Genomic DNA, 14,884 nt, shown 5'->3' with positions numbered 1-14,884 from the left:
ACACTCAAGTACCATGGAGCTTTGCAACGCTTGCACTTCTGCCTTATACCACTGACGCCACTTCTGGGTATAGTTTCCATGTTCTCTTCAATGTATGACTGGCTTTGCTCTGACACTTGAACGTAACTTTGGACTATCACTACAATGACACATGATTTGGGGAAATTGTAAACTAGCTAGGGCATTTGACCTTTGGAAATGTATCTTGCACACAGGGCCTACAGATGCCATACCTCTTACAGGGGTAGCTTGTTGGTGGAGGGCACATGTTCCTTTTGGCTGCAATGTATACAGCAAATCAAAACCTTTTCTGCTAGAGAAATGATGTTAGAAACAAACCATCTTGCTGAAATGTTACTCTTTTGGGTTTATTATATATATTCTCTTTTATCCTTACACCCACATGTTGTGTAATGAGGTGAATAAAGACACACACACCACAGTTTTTTTTCAATAAACTTATATAATTTTGAAAGGCTTAAACTTGCCAAAACTATTTACATATTAAAAAACATATTTACAAATATTAAATAAAAAAATGAATAAATAAATTATTTGGACAACTATTTTGGCAAGGAAGCCCGGTAGGCCAATGTGGTCTTCCAATCAGCAACGAATTGGGCCAGTTGGTTGATGACGGCCTCTAGGTTGCCGATGAAGTGGCCCATTTTGGCAAACAATTTTTCCGCAGTGGGTGGTGGTGGTTGGCAATCCCGAACTTCCTCCTCGGGTGCTGAAAGAAACCAAAATAATGCAATAAATATACATCCCAACCTAATTTGGCAAACAGACTGGACTTACTAGAGATGTGTACTGTTACATTACTTTCAAATGTAAGGCTATTTGGACGCACATTAGACGTTGATAAGGCTTTGGAGTAGCATTTTGATAGATGTACTACATTCCGGTGATCCCCGGGGAGAGGGGTGTGGACGGGGTTGTCTTACCAGCATTTTAGGCCCCAGGGCAAAGCACTACAGTCGGCCAGTACCTACAAAACCACTCACAGGAACTAACAATATTTTGGTTTCAATTTGATTTTCCAAAAAAAAGATAAAAATACTGACAAGTTGACCAGGCTCTCGGACCCATTTGTGTTGTCCCTGGCCTGTGTGCCTATGTGTTAAGATGGCTCTGGCTGTTCTTTTTTGGTTTACACAAGCTCACATTTGGATGTCCATTATCATTGCAAGCTGTGTCATAAATGTCATATTTTATTCAACATGTGTTCAAGCAGTGATTAGTTACAATGTGTAACTAACTACATTGAAGTGGTATCAAATTAAAAAAAAACTTTATTGTAAACACTTACTATCTACTATGGCCTCAGCAGCTTGAGCCAACACCAGCTGGCTGTCGGCCTCCTCAAAGTCTTGGTGTGGCTCTGGCTCCTCCACCGACCAGTCACCAGCCCCAGAGGCGCAGGGGGAAAATAGTTCCTCAGGCTGGGAGCCCTCCTCAACTTCCTCCTGGCCCTCGCCCTGCTCCTCCGCCTCTGGTGAGGCTTCGGCGTAGGCCTCCGCCTGGCCTGACACCTGCTGGCGCTGAACATCCTCGGCCTCCTCCTCCTCTGCCTCAGTCTCCGCCTCCACCCCCGCCTCCTCCTCCTCCGCCTCTGCCGCCTCCACCACAGCTGGCGCCTCCTCCTTCTCTGCCTCCACCACAGCGTTGCTGTCATTCCCAGCGTGCCCGGTCTGTTGGAAAAAACGATATTTTAAAACATGGTAATGTTAACACATTCACCAGCTTTATAAACCGATAGTATTATGACAATCAGGTGATCATACATGTTTATTAAACTTTGCATTGGCAGCAGACAGAAATATTAGCTACAACCAAAGCAAGGAGCAAAACATGATGAACACAAAGCATTTCACATGACCTGTCTCAAATGTTTGTCTTTTGCATAGAGATGTGGAAATTCTCAGTGGCCTAGTGGTCACCACTTTCCTCTCACAGCACTGGGGACAGGAGTTCAAATCCCTGATTATTTTTTCATCTGTGTGGAGTTTTCTGGTTTGCACAATACTTGCATGTGTTGTCTACCACACTCCCAAAACATACTACTGGCCGGGTAATTTGGATATTTTTGAAATTGCCAGTAGTCTGTGTGGAAATGTTCGGGTATTTAAACTCTGCAAGCTACTATGGGGCAGGTATAGATGTGAATCTGTTATCTCTGTACAGCACCAGTTAATTAGTTGTGGGATATCAAATACTGTGGATGATGGCAATGATATATAAAATAGTCCTTTCTTGGGACACCCTCACAGTGCAAATAGCCAGTTGGACCTTCCACATCTTTGAAAATGAGATAAGGTGTTTGGGTTTTCCAAGCTGCCTTTCAAACGTGTTGCCAATAATAAAAACACTTCTGTTACTCAATTATGCAAATGGTTTTGAACCTTAGATCAGCAAGTTTCAGCACTGGGGTCAAGAGTTGGAGAGCTTGATTCAAAATCCTGCATTAATGTCCTTAAAATTCTAAATAAATCATGTGTAAAAGTAAATGTTCAGTAGGCAAATGTAGGAGACATGACCCAAAGCAGGTTGGGTGCTGTCACGCGCCGTCCCTGTGTCTTATCCTCTGCACAGGGACGGGCGCTCCCTTCCGATATCAGACGGCCGGTTGCTAGGCAACCGTTCGTCACTTCTGGGTCCCGGCAGCCACGCAACGGGACGCGGTTCACAGTATCCGGCGGTGGTGTTCAGCGTCACCACCGCCGTAGGCAGCCCTGCCCCCTGTCTCCCCCTATAAAAGGCTGACTCTGACACATGATGGGTGCCAGAGTATTAGGTCCCATCCTTGCTCCAGCGTTCCTGTTGTTTGCTATCTGTGACTCCAGTGTATTACCCGGCTTGTCCTGACCATTCCTTCTCTGTGCTCCCTGTGAATTGACCTCGGCTTGTTATTGACCATTCTCCTGCGCTTCTGATACCTGACCCGGCTAGCTCCTGACTACGAACATTGGATTCTCCCTGTGGCATCTATTGATATCTCGGTTCTGACCCGGCCTACCTGACACCGCTTCCATCCTTGCTTCACTGGTTGCTCCCTCTGAGGACCGCGACCTGTGTGTTCCCACAGCTAAGACCATACTTCCTTGCTGGGGTTCCTGGTGAAGACCTGGAACACGTTAGACTCCGCGCCTCTTTGGTGAGTAGTGCCAAAAACCAGTAAGAAATACTCCTGAATCGTGACAGGTGCATTGGAAGGGGAATTACTTGTCCAGTGTGGAGAAAGATTGATATGTAATGTAGTGTAGTGGTAGGCCATGTCAGGTGATTTGGGTGAACATAGTTGGATACATATACCCTACAAAATATCTTTAGACACGATTTTGGCGATTAATAGAGAACTCACTTCTTACTATCTCCTGCCGTAGCTCCTGGAGCAGCTGTGGCTGACGCCGGCGGAGATCGCTCCAGCGCCGCTGGAGTTGTACAGTCGTGCGGTGCTTTTGGAAGCGCTGGCGCAGGTATCTGTGGACCCTTTGATAGGCCCGCAACTTCACTTCATTACTGACATAGCGGCCAGAGGGCATATTATTCATAGCTTCTGTCAACACTCTCAGCTCTCTACGACTGAAGACAGCAGCCCTCATTTTTGAAAAACTACAAATGCTATCTCCAGATTTTTACAAAAGGGAGGACTCTGCTCTGTGATTGGTTCTCTCAGCACGTATGGCCGCGCTAACGTCACACGCGGATCTATCAGACACCAGTGTGTGTAATGGTTGCCTCTCCCACCAAAAACATGGCGCCCGTCGCGGATGAGACGAGTACTCTGTGCTCTGCAATTAGGAAGAGCGTGTACACCTGGTTTATTAATACAATCCTGCTTTTAAACCCACCTGGACTTTGCTTTCCTTCCTGTTAATTTGCTATTTTGCAGGGCACGCCAAGCTGAAGATTTATCCTTTGCTTTGCTTCTTACAACACAAACAAACAGTAAGTTCAAATTGATCAGACATATTGTAATATATCAATGGAAGAAAGGGAAACAGCGCTATATGACACTCTGGATTAGATATTATAAATATGAAAAATTGGTCAAAAACCAGGACAGAATAAATAATACTTCATTTAATAATGCACATACATGTATTAAGGATCCGGCAATATAATAAATTGAAGAGATAATACTCCCAAACATAAAAACCGCAATCAATCAGATCATATGAACACATAAATGTTGTTAAGCTGCATTAATATGGAAGCCACATAAACCATATTCTCATATATATGGAATAGAGAAAATGGTATGGTAACAATAATAATGATGTTGAAGGTATTGGTAACCGGAATGTAGAGCCTAATAAAGTGTCCAGCAATAGATGGGAATGGCGAAAACCAACGGTACTCAAGATCCCCTAGTCTCAGCTTAGTTCACGGCTCTCCGGATTTAAGTGCGTGTACAGCTATATACACTGTTAAGTGTCCACGGTGTCATAAAAAGCACAACCTCCTTGATGGTTGAATGTAGCGGCTGACTCCAGCGTGCAGCGATCAGCACGTGATGGTGTGCTGAAAAAACTTGCCCGGTCAGAAACAAGGAACCAGATGTCAGGTCCTTCACAAGTTAATTCCGTGTATCAAATATGTGTTCAGACTCCAAGTGATGAGCGGTAGTAGTGTATCCCACAGCGATAGGCGACGCGTTTCGTCTCAGAGTGAGACTTTCTCAAGCCAAAGGTAATATATACCAAATGTTTGACTGTAATAATGTAGGCATGTGTTTATCCAGAAATATGTGTGTCATTGCTGTAATGAAACTGTTTTAAAAAGTGGTCTTGGCGTCACTTTTTACTGTGAATTAATACAATAGTAGGCCTCACTATGCTAAGTACTTTTAGCTTATCCATATCCAACTCACTAATATTTTGATGTTAGTATTGTTGATCACATTACCTGACCTTGGATTACAATCCTGTTTGTTTTTGTTTTTTACAGGCCACACCAAGCATTAGCCACTTTAAAATTGCCTTTTTGGTGCTTTTTGAGAAAAAATAAAAAAGTAAGTATAAATACTTTACATATCTTGTAGTATATACCAATTGTTTGTATCTCCTAATGTAGGCATGTGTATATGCACAAATATGTGTGTCCTAGCTGTAATTAAACTGCTATAAAAAGTGGCCTTGCCCTCACATTTTACTGTGAATTAATACAATAGTAGGCTACACTATGCTAAGTACTTTTAGATTATTCATATCCAACACACTAATAAATAGCTTAGTGCATTGATGGACACATGGCTCCAAATGTATAAACTTATTTAGACGCTTACATAACAATTTGCATTTGTAGTACACACTTAAGTGTATTGGTGGCTGATTTGTACAAAAAGCTTAATATTGAAAGCACAATATAGGGTTTGCCACTCAGAAAATCTGATTGTGATATCATTAATTTTGGTGTGTGGATAATTTGTTAAACAATGTTATGCTTTTAAAAGTGACGAGTGTTAGTAATAGCAGAATGTTGAATTAGTATTTGTCGACCATTCATGAAAAAATGCAGTGGACAAAGTCAATGTTGGTTAAGTATAGAAGCAACAATGTTTATTATAATAAGGGCCATGTGTTTTATACATAGGTTGAAGTTTGCTAAATGCTACCTTTTAAGGGGGCGGATGGCCTTAGAATCTGTATTAGCACCTGACTGTTTGCATTGCCAATAAATACACTCCTTATCTTTCAAATAGGAATATGTCTGAGCCAGGCCCCAGTGGCGAACAGGCACCAGGTATGCCAACCAAGCGTAGGCCAAACTTTAACAACTATGAGCTTGAGGTGTCGGTTGAACAAGTATTAGCTCATTTCCAAGCAGAGGACCACCAGATAACTGGACACGAAAGACACAGACACTTTTCAAGAAGCCCTAGATAAATTTTATGACTGTGCATAGTACTTTATTAATATATAGAGATATAGATATGTATATAGATTGTGATAGAGTAGTAGTTCGGCAACTGTGTGCTTAAACCACCTTGTGTGTATAAAGCATTTCTCTATCAGGGCCTTAGTTGAAATTATAAAGCAGCATGGGCCTTGGTCACATTGACATAAGCAGTTTACAACATTAGCCACGCTTGAAAAGGGCCACACATTTTTTAATTTTTGATTTGTTAGATTTGCTGTGTATTTAAAGCGTACATTTTGTTTTTTATCAAAATTATAATTGTAATCTGCTATTTGACCCCATAATGTTTGTCTATTCCACAGATGGGCAGGCTATAAAGGACGACTGAAATGGAAGCTAGTTCGAATACACAGACATGCACAAGGGATTGGTGGGGGTCCTCCCCTGGATATTGCGTTAACACCCCTAGAGGAGCGTACAAGGGCAGCATTTGCTCTTGTGGAGATCGTTGTGGTGGGCAACAAAGATGCCAGCTATAGCCCATTCTGAACAGGAGAGGCCGCTCCACTAGGTACATGATGAGTTTGCTTAGTTAATGTCTGTGAAGGTTTTTATCTGTCTGAGCAAATGTGTCAACTCTCAGGATGTGTCTGAAGGAAATCTTTAATTGCACAATGTCTTTGTAGGAAATGAAATGTACACACTGAAGACAAATTGTCTCAATATGTAGGGCTTTTAGAAAAATGTGGCACCATAAGTGGCAATGTCTGCTTTTGTGGACTGTCAAGGCCTGCTAGCACATTCAATGCAAGCTGAGACTTTACCAATGCTACATCATGCGTTGTAAGCTGTGATTGCGAATATAATATAGTACCTTACTGTTTGATTCTAATATCTTAGTGTTTCTTTTTATCTCTCTACAGAATCTGAGCAGCAGCCTGCTACACACGTTCAGGCGGAAGATGCCCGTGATGTGGAGGAGGCTCAGCTGGATCCAGCTGAACATGTAAGGCTGCGGACACTCTCACACGCATCCCAAAGACTTCAAAACGCCACTGAAACACAGAATGTTCACCTGTCACTAATAGCTAGCACTGTCCAACACACGGATCAAGAAATCACCAGTCTCAATAACACACTCTCCACTTTCATGAGCACACACACCACCCAAATGGATACTTTAAATACCACATTGTCAAATATCGCAACACTCCAGGGTGATCTCTTGCATGCCCACTCCCAACGCACCTCCGGCACAATCCCTTCAACCAATTCTGAATATTTTTGCAACAGCCCCCATACCCAGTTGTCTGTTTGCTCCTCCCTCCCTGTTGTGTCTGACACCTCCCTCCCTGTTGTGTCTGCTGCGTGCACCCTCACTGTTGTGTCTGACTCCTTCCTCCCTGTTGTGTCTGTTGCGTGCACCCTCCCTGTTGTGTCTGACTCCTCCCCCCTGTTGTGTCTGACTCCTCCCTCCCTGTTGTGTCTGACTCCTCCCTCCCTGTTGTGTCTGTTGCATCCTCCCTCGCTGTTTTGTCTGTTGCATCCACCCTCCCTGTTGTGTCTGACTCCTCCCTCCTTGACCCAAACATATGCCGTCTTTTTTGTTTTGCATTTGCCCGTGGCTTTGGCCCCCCTTATCGTGCCCCCTTCATAATCCCCTGTCGTGCCCCCTTCCCAATCACCTGTCGTGCCCCCTTCCCAATCCCCGGTTGTGCCCCCTTCCCAATCACCTGTCGTGCCCCCTTCCCAACTCCCTGTCCATGACCCTGCACCTTCACATTGTCGGACACAATCCGTTTCCCTTGCACGTTTGGCTGGTTCCTCTGACTCCTCTACATCACGGGTCACCAGAAGTCAGATTTGGATCCAGTCAAGTTCCATCCCATACAAGAAGCCCAAAAAAAAAAATGACCTAGGTTTTGTTTTTTTGGATAAATAATATGATTTCATATATGGTACAAAATATGTGTTTCATGTTGTGATTAAAAATGCTTATACTAATGAAAGTATGTGTTTTTTTTTTTTTTAGCTATTGCATATTCTATTATGGTTGTTTTAAAGCAATACTTGTTATCAAGTATAAGCAAAGTATTATCTCAGAACACAGGGCCTGAATCATTAAGGTTCTTAAATGAATAGGTATCTTATTTCAGTGTCCTGTCCAAAACCAAGGGCCTGATTCATTAAGGATCATAAATGAAGAGGATTCTTATTTCAATCTCCTGGAGAAAACCATGTTAAAATGCAAGGGATGCAAATAAGTGTTCTGTTTTGCACATAAGTTAAATACTGACTGTTTTTTCATGTAAAACACAAATACTTGTTAGCTTATTTGTACACTGCAATTTACAGTTGATATTTGTGTGCTACATGAAAAAACAGGCATTATTTAAGTTATGTGCAAAACAGAATACTAATTTGCACCCCTTGCATTGTAACATGGTTTTGTCCAGGAGACTGAAATAAGGATCCTCTTCATTTAAGATCCTTAATCAATCAGGCCCCATGTTCCAATGCAAGGACAACACGAGTGTTTGCTGACACTCCCTTTTTAAATACTGACTGTTTTGGCATGCAGCAGACCAATTTCAACGTAAATCTTTTGTGTACAAATAAGCAATATATTTTTTGCGTGCAACATTACCTATCAGTCAAATGTTAAAATAGGTAGCAATTTCACCACAAATTTTAAGGCCTTGCATAGTAACAAGGGTTTGGACAGGACACTTAAAGAAGAAGTGTCTCAAGTTAAGTTCAACAATGTCTCTGGGTCCCTTATGTCTATGTTGAATAATCCCTGGACACCAAATAACTAATTAGTCGTGTCGTAGCTGACCAAGCATCCATGCCAGAACTAAATGTCTCTATAGTCCACACAATGATTAAGATTTAACTTAACCCTGGCTTGGATTTGCAGAGTAAAGTTGAAATTTTGACCACACACGTACATCTCACATCCAGATATTAACTAAATAACATTTAAACTAACGTCATGTGGATGTAGTTAACACGAAACTAATACTGGGTAATGTCTGCCAAAAACTGACATATTTGACCACAGTAGCAGTGGCCCAGAATCATTACGGATTTTAACTTGAAAAACTTCTTTTTACAGTTTCCTTGGCCAAACTTTGATACAATGCAAGGGGTGCAAATTAGCAATCTGTTTTGCTCAAAAGTAAAATACTGTCTGTTTTTTCATGTAGCGCACAAATACTTGATAGCTTATTTGTACACAGAAATGTAAAGTTCATCTAAGACATGTCCTACCCCAAATATAAATCTGCCATCGCATTTTAAATTTACCTCCCCCTCCAATGCAACATGGTTTTGCCTTACTTACTTACTTTGGCTTAACTTTCCTGAATGAATCAGGCCCATGGTTTGGTCAAGGAGACTGAAACAAGAAGTTTCTCAAGTTAAGCTTCTTAATGAATTCGGCTCAGTGTTTCTTTCTTTGTGTGAGTAAATGGTTGCAAACCAAGTGTGCAACTACTACAGTGTCCCTTTCTAGGGCGCCAAAATCATCCAGTAAAGGAAGTATTGCATTTGAAAACTGTAACCTGACACAAAGGAGCCACAAACCACAGGTGCTAATGGCACCAAATGACTCCTAGCAATTTTTGACATGATGCCACGGGCAATTAATGTTACCTACTATTCTGTACCGTTATGATTCTGCCCAATTTAAATATATCTAATAAGGCATTTGCCTTTAAGAGTAGTGCTAATGCACAGTGTGTGGTACACCGGTCGCCTTTTAGCATAACACTTGGTAAAAATGTTACTTCATGTCCTTATTGCACTATGCACATATAGTTTGACACAATATAAGGGTGTATATAGTGTTGTGTGAGCTGTTTGCTGTGTGTCTGGCTAATAATGTATGAAGGAAAATAAAAACATGGCAGTTTGGATATGGTTTCCTCTGGCAAAGAAGCAGACCCTGTAATCAAAGTAAGTAGACAACACATTATCTACATCACCTAGTGATGGATGTCTAAGAGGTCGTTTGTCACCCAAATTGCTCTATCCAGTAGTGATTTTTCTAAACTCTATGGTCTGATCCCCCCAATCCATGTCAATTTTATATAATATGGAAGCCTGAATAACTTAATTTTCCAAACTGCCTTAGAGTTTGTTTACTTCTGAACACTGGGATTCATTCATTGTTATACTGGCCACGTCACAAGGTTTTAGCTCCTTTACAGTAGTTGTTTTCATTTAAGCAAGGGCAAGCTAATTGACATAACGGCCATCATATTCTAATTGGTAGTTTGGTATGTTGAGATTTATTGTAAATACAGACACAGGTACCCATTGCACACGATCACCATCTATAAACCAGAAAAATAGGATGCCTCACATAACAATTTAAACATCAACAATATCAACCAGACATTAAACAGTCAAAGGACTAATGTGTGCTCGGGCAGACACTCTTGGATTAGATGATGTTCTTAAAGGAATTTGAACATGGACCCATCATCTTAAAGGAAAGTACATTTTACTTTTTGGTTTTGTAGTTCCCTTGCCCAAGCCATGTCCAAATGCAAGAGGTGCAAATGAGTGTTTACATTTGCTAGCATGTTTAAACAGACATAGCTGCTATTATGCCACAAAGTATCACAAATGACTTTTTACACACACACTGACATATGATTTGAAGCCAAACCCAGCTAGAATGTGCCTTTTGTCGATACTTTCCACTTTCAGAGGCCAATCTAACTGTAAATTGTATTGACAAACAATTACACATTTATACACCACAATCAAATCTCTACGATGGTACGAAAATATTTGTAGCATACATTGTCAGGGGCACCAGACATGTCAAGTGACTGCTGGCTAACAATGTCTGTAATCAGACTAATTTAACTAGTGCTAATTTGAAGTATCTGTGTTGGCCGTAAACTCTAATTTGGCTGCCTGGACCAATTAGCAAATTAGGTGAAGTATTAAATATCACAAATATTTTACATTGTAAATACACCATGAAAAGGGTGGAGACTGGTTTATTTGCTGTCCCAAAGGTGGGTTACACATAATGTTAATATGGCCTTGTAGCAAGACTCCACTAGCTTCTGGCACTAACGCATTTCCCATGATTGTTAGTGTGGGTTTTGTGTCTGCCATGTGGGTGTTGGCCCACTTGGAAACAAAGTGCCACTAGCACAAGAGAAAGATTGTTATCCTGTTTGGGCAAGGCCCAAAACTTGGTAGTGTTTGAGTTAACGCCGCTAACATTTTAGTATTATTTGTATACGTAACAAATTTTAAAGTGCCTATATTGCTAGGCACATACCATGTTGCCTCTAGAAGCTGAAATTATACTAGAAATTTACTACTAAGCAACCAAACACACATACAAACCTCCCAACTAACCTCCTTTTCAAAAACTGCACATTAACACCATAGAGTGTGTTTGTAGGCTATGGTGTGTCTGTGGCAAAGGACAAAAGAACCACACCTTGAATCAATATATTGTCCAAGTACACCTGTTCCACAATAGTTACCAAAGCACTACACATTAATTTATGTGAATTCAAAAAGGAATCAATGCACTATAGTAATCATACAAAATGGCATGACAACAGATTGCTGAGACATTTGCAGCATAGGATATATTAATTACATATATGAATCCAAACGTGCTACCAAAAATATAGCAAAGAAATTAATGGTGTGCGTGTGGCAAAGTTCCTTGGATGAAGAGATGACAATGTGGCCAGACTGAAGAGAGACATAAGCAGGCTTGGAGCTCTGGAGAAATACTTCAACATGTAGGGAGACACGAATTGCACAACTCCAAAACGCAAACCAGCTAGAACTGTTTCTGCACTTGGCCTGAGACATAGCAAAGAAGTCAATGGTCTGTGTGGGGCAAAGTTCCTTGGATGAAGAGATGACAATCTGGCCAGACTGAAGAGAGACATAAGCAGGCTTGGAGCTCTGGAGAAATACTTCAACATGTAGTGAGACACGAATTGCACAACTCTAAAATCCACGCCAACGCGCCCTGTTGAATGTGATTCAAGCATTTAATATGACAATATTAGCTCACAAATAACTTGCATTTAGGTATCTCGGTGATGACTTGTTTATCAAGAAGTTGACCACTGTATTGAACTGTGTAAAAAAGCAGGTAATAATCTACACAATAGTGTCTAATAATGGCTTGTGTGTTTGAGCTATATCTTGGATTCAGATTGTACTTTTTGACATGATTAGAAACCCCAAAACCATAGGTAACATAGCTAGCATATGGCCATATGTTTTGATTGCACACCCACACATTCCAGGCTTAGTAACGTCATTGTTGTATGGAGCACACTCACTTGTCAGTCACATTTTATTGCTGATAACACTATAGTACTTACATTTGTCAACACCCTTCACCATGGCAACATCCACCAACTCTAAAGGAAAGTGCAATGGCACAAAGGCCAGCACTCCAGTCCAAGTCTAATAAACAGCCTGTAGATATAAGAAACACAAACAGTGTGAGAAATGAGCACTTCTCCACACTATATGTGCTGATCAATAACCTATTAACCTCACATGGCTAAATGAGCAGAGTTAGGGTACATTTTCTATCAAAATATTTTGCGGGGGCATTTTGACACTAGGGGACATAGACATAGACCATTAGGCCCTTTGGTGACTTAGTTAATACAAGCAGCAAGTGTGCAAAGTCTGGACTGTGCAAACTGTACCAAACATTTAAACCAAACTTCAAATATGTAGCCACATTAGCCTGTAGCTGAAATCTAACACATTAAGGTACATTTAGCAAAATACATTGAGCCTAAACGTAGAGGCATTAAACTATACTTTCTACATACATAATAAAGGTTACATACAGGTTGCCATTGTTTTTTACCTATTATTACACATGTAAAACGTTTCACTATCACACCAGGCCATGTCTATTCATATTCACATTTTGACTTACCATACCTTATATAATCGAACTTTGACTAAGCTTGCACATGATTTGACCACAGAGCTTTGAAATGTGAAGTTATAGAAAGTGGTAAAAAATATATTACCCTAAAAATATGTCTCAACAACATAGCTCCTGAGGTTGGAGTCACGCACTGCTTGACAAGGGGGGCCTACAATATCTTCCTCCTCCATCTCCGCTTCCTCCTCCTCCGCCTCGTCCACCCCAGCAACCTCGTCCATGACAGCTGGTGCCCCACTCTTGATGGCAATATTATGGAACACCACACACAGAGCGATGATCCTACACACCTTCCTCAGCTCATACATGAGGGCGCCACCAGACCGGTTAAGGCATCTAAAGCCAGCCTTCAAAACGCCAAAGCCTCTTTCTATGACCGATCTGGTGACCCTATGAGCCGAGTTATAGGCCTCCTCCCGCTCTGTGTGTGGGTTCAATATAGGAGTGAGGAGCCAAGGGCAGGAGGGATACGCATTGTCTCCTATGTAGGAAGAGAGGAAAGACAAAATAAACCAAGATTAATACCATTTAAGAGTACAACTATACCTGTAATAAATATAATGTTAACATACTACAATATGAGTCCAAACTTCATTCTATGCTAAATAGTAAGGTTACAAATTCATAATACTGTATAATTAGCTTCCTATGAAAAATAGCCATGTCTATTAATGGTTGCAAAATAAAGGTCATTCCACATTGGAGATTTACAATGTACACCGAACTAATAATTAGACACCTGGCGGCATCCACTATTCACAGGACACATACCCTTTACTACTAGGTGTGTTTCAATAATAGCCCTACATTACCATTATATATCAAACTATTCTAAACATTGATTCAATCACTCTATAGTAGCGGCAACTATAAATACAAGGCACATGCACTATATAACACATTGTGTAACAGTAACATCTCAAGTACAATATTATATTTCAAAAATCTATCTTTGACATACAAAATTACTAACAATTTAGAGTTGGCAGAACCATTATTTGCACATAATTACCAAGAAGCCACGCATCTCCATGTGGTCTGACACCCCCTTGCCTCTGTTGCAATCTAGGCCACAACCATGAGTTACGAAACGTATAGGAGTCATGGGTACCCCCACCCCATTTCGCAACCAGGTTTCGAATCAGGAGGGACGGGTCACATATGGCCTGGACGTTTATTGAGTGGAAATGCTTCCGGTTCATCAAAACCGAAGCATTTCCACTCAACGGGACCAGTGCCACATGCGTCCCATCTACAGCCCCTATGACATGCGGAAAGCCAGCTATGGTGGCAAACTGCTGCTTGATCCGCACAAGAGACTCGTCATCGAGTGGCAGATGGATAAACTACCGGAGCCGTGACTGAAACGCCCTCAGGACACGGCTGAAGGTCGCCTGGGACATACCTGCCGCGACCCCGACTGTGCACTGGAATGAACCAGTACCCCAGAAGTGCAGTACCGCCAAAAGTTTGGTCAAAGGCGGTACTGTTGTCGGGATGTTATGCATTGTCTCAAGGTCACACTGCACAATGCGCAGGGTGTCCAAGATCACATGTGGAGGAAGCCGATAGCGACGGACAACCTCCGCATCTGACATCCCAAAGAGGCTGACATGTGGCCTGAAGATGCGCTCCCTCGGACGGCGACATTGTCCTAGTTGCTGGTTAGAACGGGGCCGAGGAGCAGGTCCCTCGTGAAACGTAATGTGGTCCATCTCCAGTAGTGCCTGTATGTGGTTCAAAAGCCAGTGTTTACAAACCATTACTTAGGTTAAACATTTACACTTTGCTTTTTCTTACTTTGCCACAAAAGAGATAACCAATACTTACAATGTAGTCGTTATTCATCCTTAAGCTTTTTGGTTGAAAAGGACAGTAGATATTTGGGAATATTTGGAAGGTGGAATAAAAATACAAAAACAATTAGTAAAACAAAACCTATTGATTGTCCAAACAGCATCTATTCATATAGAACCACCACCAAAGTGCTTGCAAATGTGATACTTACCATCGCCGTATACCCTTTCACAAATCACATTACTTACATTA

The 14,884-nt window shown here is 41.5% G+C and overlaps 1 protein-coding gene and 1 long non-coding RNA gene across 2 annotated transcripts; one reads left to right on the top strand and one right to left on the bottom strand.

Moving 5' to 3' along the window:
• Positions 1 to 563: 563 nt before the first annotated feature.
• LOC142101841 (uncharacterized) lies at positions 564 to 3,605 on the bottom strand. The gene is made up of 3 exons (XM_075186281.1): positions 3,372 to 3,605; positions 1,313 to 1,694; positions 564 to 733 (listed from the first exon to the last, which is right to left on the bottom strand). The coding sequence occupies exons 1-3, from the start codon at positions 3,603 to 3,605 to the stop codon at positions 564 to 566; spliced, it is 786 nt and encodes a 261-aa protein (XP_075042382.1).
• Positions 3,606 to 4,930: 1,325 nt separating this feature from the next.
• LOC142101644 (uncharacterized) lies at positions 4,931 to 7,874 on the top strand. Its single transcript, XR_012679092.1, has 4 exons — positions 4,931 to 5,017; positions 5,708 to 5,748; positions 6,228 to 6,436; positions 6,789 to 7,874. It is a non-coding gene; the product is annotated as an uncharacterized LOC142101644 (long non-coding RNA).
• The last annotated feature ends 7,010 nt before the right edge of the window (positions 7,875 to 14,884 follow it).

This window comes from Mixophyes fleayi, chromosome 9 (assembly GCF_038048845.1).
Source record: "Mixophyes fleayi isolate aMixFle1 chromosome 9, aMixFle1.hap1, whole genome shotgun sequence".
Classification (NCBI taxonomy): domain Eukaryota; kingdom Metazoa; phylum Chordata; class Amphibia; order Anura; family Limnodynastidae; genus Mixophyes; species Mixophyes fleayi.
The sequence above is the reverse complement of the archived record's forward strand: the minus strand, read 5'-3'. Positions and strand labels throughout refer to the sequence as shown.